Here is a 10,315-nt window from a genome sequence, read left to right as displayed (position 1 = left end):
TGCACATATTTCTAAAAGTCCATTGATCATTCTGGCATTTAATGTCCATTGAGCTGTGTTCTTGGAAATTTTGTGCAACTCGTCAAAGTTGGCGCATATTTTAGACATATTTTGTATGGCGAAATAAAAAGGGGAAGAAGAAGAAAATTGAGGCGAATTGTTTTTGCTCAAAAAATGTTTATTTCATCGAAGTACCCATATATTTTTACATTTTTCTCGAAAACTGTTCACACATTCTCAATGAAACTCTCTGCACATATTCCTAAAAGTCCATTAATCATTCTGGCATTTAATGTCCATTGAGCTGTGTTCTTGGAAATTTTGTGCAACTCGTCAAAGTTGGCGCATATTTTTGGCATATTTTGTATGGGGAAAAACATGGGTAGTCAACAAAAATGCAATTTTCTCGAAAACTGTTCACACGTTTTTATTGAAATTTCTTGGGGATATAAATGAATAATTGGGGAAAATTCTGGCATTTAATTGTCATTGAGCTGTGCCTTTGGAGCTGTGCTAAACGAATACGTAAAATACCCATTTTCATAGACAAATTGTATATATATAGAATATTCGAAATCCCCCAAAAGTGAATAAAAACAGTAGATTGATGTATTTTTTATAATATTAAACTTTATTTCTTTCAAAAATGTTCATAAATAGCTGAAAAATTGAAAATTAAAAATTCAAAAAAAAATAACAGTGGGTTAACAGAGGGTTGTGGATAACTCGGCATTAACAGTGTGGCTAACTTTACGCACATGATGCGAACTGCTTTCACTTAACAGAGAGCAAATGTTACTTAACAGTTAACGGTAACGTTGCAATGGCAATGGCAAAGGAGTCGAACTCCAACCATGCGACCATCGATGTTTTCAATCGATGTTTTATAAAAATAACAAACCATCGATGTATCGATAGTACCATCGATGTTATTTTCCAGCTCTACCGCTGAATTTCAAATGGATGTCAGTTGACTAATAGACGGAGACGGCTGCGTACGCGTACGTAGGTGAATGCAGAAAGAAACAAAATTCTGAAAATTCAATTCAAAAATCTAAGATATTCGAAAAGTTTTTAAAAGTGACAGTGAGAGTTGTTTTGTTTAATATTTAATAGCTAGTGTCTAACGAGATTGAGATTTTATTTGTTGTTTTTTTTCTTGTTGTTGTTTTGTTTGTCGAATGGAATTTGAAACTATCAGCCGGTTATTTGTTTATATTGGGCTAAGAAAATTTGAAAGCAAATGACAAATTCAGCAAAAACTATTGACAAAACGGAAATAACAATTCAAATAAAACGAATCGAAAATCACAAAATGAAATATATTTAATATAAACATATATAACCAGATGCCACCTACTCAATTGCTAACACACACACACACACACACACACACCTCCAGCTAATGGCAATCAATGCCCACACATTACCAAAAAAGCAAAAGCAAAAGCAAAAAAAAAAAACAGAGCAATCTTAAACTTTGCTATCTCTCAACAGAAATAATGTCTCTCCCCATCCCAACCTAACGAATGTTTCAGTAGGCGAATCTAACAAGAGTGTCTCTGTTTAGATACGTTCAAACGTATCTAATAGATAACTTTTGGACCACTTTTTAAGTTATTTTGTCAAAGTCTATTCATCATCAAGTGTAAAATAGTGCAAAAAAAATATAGAAATAGTTGGTTTAAAAAAAAAAAAAACAATTAAGAGTTTTCGATTTTAAGGTATTTTTTTTTTTTTTTTTTGGTTCTTATAGATTTTATTTTTAAACCAGATGCTGACTAATTTCAATAGATGTACCTAGTATATGTTGTGTTGTCTTCCATTTTATATATATACATATATCGACAATTTTATATATATGCAGATATGTGTGTACCTATGACTTGGGCGTTCATAGTATCTTTGGGATCTCCTCTCATTTTCAACTCAATTCTCGCTCACACATTCAGACACGGTAGATGAAATAATTTATTTTTAGACAAGTGATCTCTCTCTCCCTCTCCCTCTCTCTCTGTCTCTATCTCTAGCCCTCTCTGTAGTTTTCTTATACATATATGTTGTTTCTAGACTTTTGTTGTTTTTTTAATTTTAATTTTTTGTTTTTGCTCGCTCTGTTAATAGTCAACCTAGTCAAATAGGAAACTCATTTTGTCCAGATGGTTATAATATTGAAGGAAAAGCATCTTTCGAAAAAGTTTAAACTAAAGATATAGTGAAAACAATTTCTACCTAAACGATTCAAAGCAAAAAAACTAAAACTTGAGTGTAGAAAAAAAGACATCAAAGATTAATGTTTAATGCGGGTGACATAATTTCTTTGCGAAATGTTCGTTTTCAACAAGAACAAGTGAAAATTTGCGATAGTGCTAAAGTTATAATCAAATGTGAATGTATATATGTATGTACATATAAACCATATCAACTTGAGGACATATAAAAAAATCCATTAAAAAACATTGAACTTCACTTGTGCCAATTCCTACACAGAGACAAACAAATAAAGTGTTTAATACAATAAAGAAAGTGAAATCAACAATTAAATAATCACTATTCATTAAAGTGACTCATAATTGTTAAAACAAAAACTTTGACAAGTATTGAAAACGAAATTCGAAATATTTTTGCGGTTGTGGTTTTTCTCTCTGTGTATTTTGTGATAGGGCAAGCCAATTTTAAGGCATAAAATTAAATTCTGGATATAAATTATAAGAACTGCATATCTAAAATTCTTGTATTAATGCAACAAAAAAAAAAAAAACCCATGAGTAAATTTTCGACTTGTTATTCATGCTGATTTATCTCAAAAGTTTTATGTATTTATATTTTAGCTACAAAAAAGTATAGCAAGGAAATTTCAGATTGCCATTCCTTACTTAACTTCAAAGCGAAGACTAGTTGTGAATCATAACACTGAAGTTTGAACAATTTGTGCATACCTCAAGGCGCCTTGAGAATTAGAGCCAGCCAAATGAAGGGGGGATCCTTGTTTGACCTCTTTAGCTTGAGAGAACTTATATTCTTAGCTATTATTTCTATCCGCAGATTAGTTTATTAAATAAATTTTATAGAAAAATACAACTTACATTACTTTCTTAAAGAAATGAATGGCAAAGAGTTCTCCAAGAGTTCTTGTGATAATAATTTATTTACACTGTCCACCAAAATTCAATTGTTGTCAGAGTTGACTTAGTTTTATAGTTAATTTGAGTAAAAATATGAAAAAAAAAAAAAACAATCACGAATCCAAATCGAGTAAAGTTAATAAAGGATTGTAGAAATTTCAATGCATTGTGTTTGTTGTTGTGCAGAGTTTTTAATTTGTTTGATTCCTTTTTTTTTTTGGTGCCATTTTGCAATTTTTGTTAGGTTCATCTGCTTTGGGGTTTGTTTTTCCTTTTCTGAGCTTTCGAGCAACATCAATTTAACGGTTTTATTAGGCCATGAGACCAGCATATTAATTGTGTTCATGTTAGTGTGTGTGTGTGTGTGTGTGTGTATCTCATTCTCATGTGATTCGAATCGAAATGATTGCTGATCGACCAAGCGACCGACCATATGGCCGTCAGTTTGTTTGAGTTTTTCTTCAACAGTTGTTGTTGTTGTTGTTGCGGTTCAAAACTCTATGAATGGGACAGCCTATCAATGAGTTGTCTATTTTGGCGCCCCCACAATTACATACACACACACACACATACATACACTGAGTCACACACACAGAGACACTCTCTTTCTGCATTTCGCTCTACCCACTTGTCAAATGTCACCTGCCTTGAAGCCTCCCACGCTTTGGGATATGCATTTTCTTATAGGGTTCGGAACCTAGCTAAATGGCAAAACAAAAAAAAAAGAATTTTTAAGTTGTCTGTCTCTCAAACTGTCATTTTGGCAACCTGTTTTCTATCAGCCGCCGCCGCATTACGTCACCAATCAAATAAAAGAGAACTTGAGAGAGAGAGAGAGAGAGAGAGAGAGAGAGATCGCCAGCGAGAGAGAGATGCTAACGAGCGCGCCAAAAAACCTAAAAACCTGAGCAGATAAATAAACAAGAAAAGCAGCAGTCAAAAAACAAAATCTTTTGAAACAACAAAATCAGATATGGCCAGCATATTATGACTTCCAATGGCAATAGCAAAAAAACAAGACCGCTCATTTGATACCCTAACCAGAGATATATATTCTTAATCATTCTAAATCAACAACAGTTAAAATTGACATGGCTTAGAATACAGAATTTGTTTCAAAAAGTGCCCAAAGATGATGGGACTGAATGACATATTAAGTCTAATAACTAACACTGATTGAATATAGGGTATACATAGACATAAATATATTCGTTTCCCTTCTCACCAATAAAAAAAAAAATCAGCTAGAATTTGGGTATTTTTTTTTTTTGGCATTTTCTGTTTCTGTTTTTCTTCAACTTTTTCAATTTTGTTGAGTTGAGCGGTTTTTTTAAATACTTTTTTTTTTTTTTTTTTGAATTTAAATTTCATTTCGGCCAAGGTTGAGATCATGCGCGATATATATGTACATATGTATGTGAGAGTGTGTGTTAGCTTCTGTGTGTGTGTGTGGGATGTTATGACTCTCCCCAAGTTTGTCTCTCTTATTCTCATATCTCATACATTTTGTTCTCTTCGACCATATGCTGCCTGTGTTTGCAATGTTTTAATATATAATTTAAACAATTTATTTAGGCCAATCGCATAAAAATTCAAACAGCTGTAAAAATGCAATAATTAAACAAAATTTACAAAAATAAAAACAAAAAACCAACCGAAACGAAAAGTCAACAAACAGACCCCAACGACATCAAAAACGCCAAAGGATCCAAAAAGTGTCTATAAAACACACACACACACACCCTCACACACACACAGAGAAGATGATCATTAAATGGAGCCTTCAATGGCTTGTCCTAATCGTGACATTAAGCCTCAGCCACGCCTACAACATCGATTTGCCCAGTTATGTAAGATATCGACAGGCCAGCAATTCGATGTTTGGATTTAGTATTGCCCTTCATAAGGGACAAAGCGATTACTCTGGCAGCCAAAGCAAGTAAGTAAATCTTAAATTTAAAAAAAAAAGTAATTACATTTTACATATTTTAAGGGGGGAGGAAGTATGTGGGAAGTTATGACCTTCGAAGTCGAACAGCAGACACCGGAAACAAAATCAAATCGAACTTACCTTATAAGTAAAAAGGGGTCACAGAGATGACCTCTCTATCCCCTTGTATGTAGGGTATACTTAAAGTCGTCACATCGAACCGGAATTCTGTATGTTATTTCTTAATACTGCGTTTCGGTTCGGTTCTGATAATTGTTTCCAAACAGCACAGACATTTCAAATGAAATTGTGATAAGGGGTCAAGAAATCGGAATCCAACTAAGATTCTCCCGCTCTCTCCCTCTCTCTCTCTCTCACTTCGGTTCATAATATGCATAAGAAAAAAGATGATAGCATACGAATGTTCTTTTATTCTCTTACAAAGATGTTGGTACATACATAAATTAGATAATTTTCTGCTTTTTAGGCCCTTTCATGAAAAATGTGCATTTAAGTGGATCATAACAGTCAAACAGATAAGAAAATCTTTTGAAACAACTTTATTTATATGGATATATGATTGTCTCACATTACATAAATTACCTAAATGGAGGTTGCAAGTGTTTTGTTGCCTAACTTTGGGGGCCAGACTATCATGGAGAGAAAAATTACACATTTTTAACTTATTTGAATTGAAAACTTTTCACGATAAACTATTATTTTACAAAAGTCTCTAGTTTCCTTCTCTAATCTATGTTAGAGCACTGATTAATTGGGGTTTTTGAGATAGTTTTTAGAACATGTATGTATATGTATGTATGTACATATGTATGCAACATAACTTTGCTTATCATTTTATACTATTTGATCTTTGATGCGTATAAATTATTGCTCTTCTGGCCGTTCGATTCAATTCGTTAGCTCATTCAATCATTCATTCATTCATTCAAATTGATGATAGACAGCTTGTCCCAATGATCTAAATGGAATGAAGTATACCCAAAAGTCATTTATAATGGGCATACTTTGCCTTTGAACCGCAAACTAAGTTGGATTTCTCTTGTCTTTACTGTGGAGGTTTTTCCCTCATACATTTTTTTTTTTTTTTGTGTTGCCTCTTAGAAATGATAAGACAAAGTTCAGGTCGATGAAGCGTGTTAATCAGTAGTACGAGCTGTAGTTATATGTGGTCTGAGTTTTCGCACGTTCACTTGGCAAGAGCTGGCAGACTCGGACCAAGACAGAGTCTCAGACTCGATGAGAGGCAGTCAATGGAAGAGGCCGAGGCAGAAGTAGGGAATGGTAGGCAGATGCCAACCCATCGATAGAGAGGTGAAAGACTATCAATGCAACAGCATCTGGGCTCTCTAGTTGTGGTACGTGTGTGAATGGCCTTTGGCCATTTCACAGTGTAGCAGTTTTTATTTTTTTCTCGAACTTTAAGTGCTTTTTAAAGAGAAGCACAACGGAACAGAAAAAAAAAAAAACAAATGCCAAGAAGGAAAGAAGAAAACCAAGTAAACGAAAACGAAAAGTATGCCGGGAAAATTATTTAAATGCAACGTTAAAATGTTTACAATTCAATAAACAGACGCATATAAACATACACACAAACACACACACACTCTAGAAGAAGAAGAAGAAGATGCCCCCCGAGCAGTTCATATAGAGATACAGATACATACATACATATGTATCAGAGAATGTCTAAGGCCAGACAGATGCGACACGTTTTTGGGATACAAAACAAAACAAAAGTCTCAGTGAAGCTCCAATTGAAATGCCATTAACCACAACGAATATTTAATGCCCTAACTTGGTTAATTTTTAACTTTTTTAATTCCAAAATTAAAGAAAATCTACTCTTAAAAGTTCATTTCGCGATCAAGATTGCTTCTTGAACTAGTTTTTAGTGATAAATATTATCATCAAAAACTTTACCGGAAAGATTTTTTTGAGACGTGATTCCAAAGTGATTAAAATATGATTATTATTTGATATCATTTGATTAAGAAATTTGTGATTTGATTTGATTAATTTCATAATTATTTGATATCAGTTGATTCACTATTCTTTCTATATATATACTTATGTATGGAGACTTCAATATTTCTTAGTCGAAAAGGAAATCGATTTCAAACTTCTTTTTCATTTCAAATTTAAAGATTTGGATTTGGAAGAGTATCTATATCAACTATGGAGATAGTTGTTAATATAGCTTATATATATGTATATGTAACTGTCAAAATGGTCTATATATAGTTCTTCTTTATCAAACATAACTTTCATGTTATAAAATTTGTTAAATAATGAATTAATTCTCATACTAACTTTTGAATTATAATTTAAAGTTAAGGATATTTTCTAGGGCTTAGCACTTTTAAGCTTCATTTAAAGAAATAGCACACACACACACACACACCGATACACCACATACATACATACATATGTATGTATAAGTAGTCTTGAGTGATTTTACGAACAATTCCCATTGTCTAGAAATTAACACATTAAGTTTGTTAAGTGATGGATACTCTTGACTGAAGGGCAAGAAATATTCTACTACTAATTCTAGACCTTCTTCATCTTAACACTATTCCCCTGCCCACCTCCCCCCTTCCCCCTACCCGTCTCGTCAACGTTTCCAAACAATCTCAATGCTGTTAAGTGCGTTAAAAGCTGAAAATTACCTGACTCTTCATCTTCATCTAGCACACAATTTCATTAGAAAGAGAGAGAGAGAGAGAGATAATTATGTGTGCACAAACAAAAGTTGCCTCCATATACACAAGAGGAGAACAACGGCGGGTCAAGGGGCGGGGGGATGTGGTAGCGGGTGGTGGGGTAACTAGTTGTGGTTATTGTTTATAAGGCAAAGTCGTTGGCCAATGTGGTTTGCCCTGAACGCCAGTCTAGCAATTAATACAGCACAAAATGTATCCGTATCCAAGAGATACACACTCACACACACACACACATAGATACGTACTTAATGTGTATGTTTGTTTGCTTGTTTGTGTATCTGTATCTTAAGTTGACACAGTTACAAATTTACTATATGGTTACAATCAGTGAATATTTTTGCCCCAATGTGCGTGCTGTGCTATTTACGGTCAAGTGTTTGGCCTAACAGGCATGAGGATCGTTGCCTGTGCCAATGTTGCTTCACCCAATTGGCCAAATAAAGTCGTTAAGTCCGTTAGCAGTGGCAGCCAAGTTGCAGGTGCCTGCCACACTGCCTCAGTGCGACTGGCACAGGTTTCCTTTTACACCGAAATATCTTAAACATGGCCATTAGCTCATTAGAACTGTTCCCGATTCTTGTTTTAGTCTAGACTATTTAAGGCTAGCGATAAGTGGAAGTGAAATACCATTTGATTCTTTTTCTTGTTATCATCTGTAACCACACGCAATCGTCTAAATGAAAAACATCTTTTGAGTAGCCTCTTGGTAGAAGAAAAAAAACAGATATTTGGTATGTATTTCTATGTACAGTTTCACTTTTTGATAGAGCTTTCCATTCAGATCAGATCAATGTTTATATTAAGTATACACTCATATTCATTATAATGATCGGCCTTTGCTTTCATTTCATGCTGAAACTGCTCTCTAAGCAAAATAAACATTTCAATAAGATCAATAAGATGAGACTATCAACTTTGAGGAACAACTTTGCTGCTATATAATCTGACATCTTAAAGATTTCATTGAGTTTGCAAATTCTGATTGTATTTCGAGACAATTCTTAAGTTTTGCATAGTTCTTTTGAATTTTCAAGAATCATAACTTTTGATTGGCATTAGAACTTCAGAGATCAGCTTTTTTTTCAATAACTTTTTAAGATGAATAAACAATTTTGACGGAGATTTGAAATTTTTGTTTATCAATGCATAAATTGCTTCTAAAATGTTCTCAAGAGTTCTCCTCTTTTTTAAAGGCCAGCAAAGGCAATCCGAAAAGCCAATTATAAGTTTTCGTGGTCATAATTCAATTTACACAAGTTTAAAGACAATTATTCTAAAAAGAAAATGAAGATATGAATTTTTCAAATACTCGAAAAATTTACTAAATCAGAGCTTTAAGAAATAAAGGTTTTTTGGGATGATTTGCTAGTCATTGGCATTTTTGTCTAGGTTGAAACAGTGAACTTGACATATATTTCGATCCGAAAGTGAGTTAAGCATTATAAAACTATTAAGATGAGATATTTCTTTCCAAAATTTAACAAAGTTAAGAGGTTTTAGGAATTTTCTGAATGTTTCAAATTCAATTACTCCCCATATTATATTTTAAACTCAAGTTAACTTTTTAGTGATTAAATATTCTGATCCTTATCCTGATCCTAATCCTGCTATATGTCGAATCTTGCATCGTCTTAATAGACGAATACCTAAAGTGAAATTGCATTGCATCTAATTGTTAATAAAATAAATTTTAGTGAGAAAAGTCCATATTTGGTTTTTTAGTCTCTAATGATAAACAAGTGATGAAGTTATATTACGCTTTTTATCTTTTGCTTTAATGGAATGCGATTATGTCATATCTTAATCTACCTCTAATGAGCATCATGGGGGTTATCAATTTGAACAATTTGAAAGGGGAATGTTTGTTGTCTGACGATGGGCGCAGTTTTGATAAGAACTTTGCCCAGATATATGAATGTACGGGTACGGGTACGGGTTAACTAAGTATTTCTATCTTTAAGATACATGTGTGTGTAGCTTGTGCATAAGTTTGTTTGCTGTTTGGGACTTTGAGGAATGCTGAAGTAGCAAAAATATCACTTGAAATGTCTCTCCATTTAACAGAAATTGAATCTCTTTTGCCAATTTGATCTAGCTGAAGGGGCAGGAGCATGTGGCAGGGGCAGCGGCACGGAGGTAGGGGGCACGATCGATTGCATAAGTGAGGCAGCTGCTGTTCCTCTTACTACGGTTTGATCTGTTGTTGTCGGTCGTTTTGCTTTTGTTGTGGTTATGAAATGGCAACTGGGCAAATGGCAGACACAATGAAAAATGTGTAATTGATTTCAAATATTTACTGTACTTTCCATTAGTTTGTTCGTTTCGTTTCGTTTCGTTTGTTGTTGTTGTACGGTGGCCATTTAATTGCCGCTTGATTGCAGACACTCGAGATAGAGATCAACATTGAGCTGGAGGTTCACCGCATCCTGGCTTGCTTATCCTCTTTCTATCTTTCTCTCTATTTTTCTATGGCATACGGAAGTGTCAATGTGTAAAAAAGGTGTTGGAAAAACACA

General features: G+C 33.8%; 1 protein-coding gene across 8 annotated transcripts in view; it reads left to right on the top strand.

Moving 5' to 3' along the window:
- Positions 1–906: 906 nt before the first annotated feature.
- if (inflated) overlaps positions 907–10,315 on the top strand; it is a 32,921-nt gene continuing 23,512 nt past the window's right edge. For 2 of the 8 annotated variants that reach the window (XM_068285154.1, XM_068285147.1), the window contains exons 1-2: positions 982–1,009; positions 4,701–5,064. In XM_068285154.1, the coding sequence (XP_068141255.1) occupies positions 4,889–5,064 (176 nt within the window). In that variant the 5' untranslated portion in view covers positions 982–1,009; positions 4,701–4,888. Of the gene's footprint in view, positions 1,087–1,667; positions 1,725–2,289; positions 2,402–2,750; positions 2,769–4,700; positions 5,065–10,315 lie in introns of those variants that run through there. The other 6 variants (XM_068285150.1, XM_068285149.1, XM_068285148.1 and 3 more) reach the window with 6 other exon arrangements.

The sequence above is a fragment of the Drosophila tropicalis genome, unplaced genomic scaffold, assembly GCF_018151085.1.
Source record: "Drosophila tropicalis isolate 14030-0801.00 unplaced genomic scaffold, ASM1815108v1 contig_4, whole genome shotgun sequence".
NCBI lineage: Eukaryota > Metazoa > Arthropoda > Insecta > Diptera > Drosophilidae > Drosophila > Drosophila tropicalis.
The sequence above is the reverse complement of the archived record's forward strand: the minus strand, read 5'-3'. Positions and strand labels throughout refer to the sequence as shown.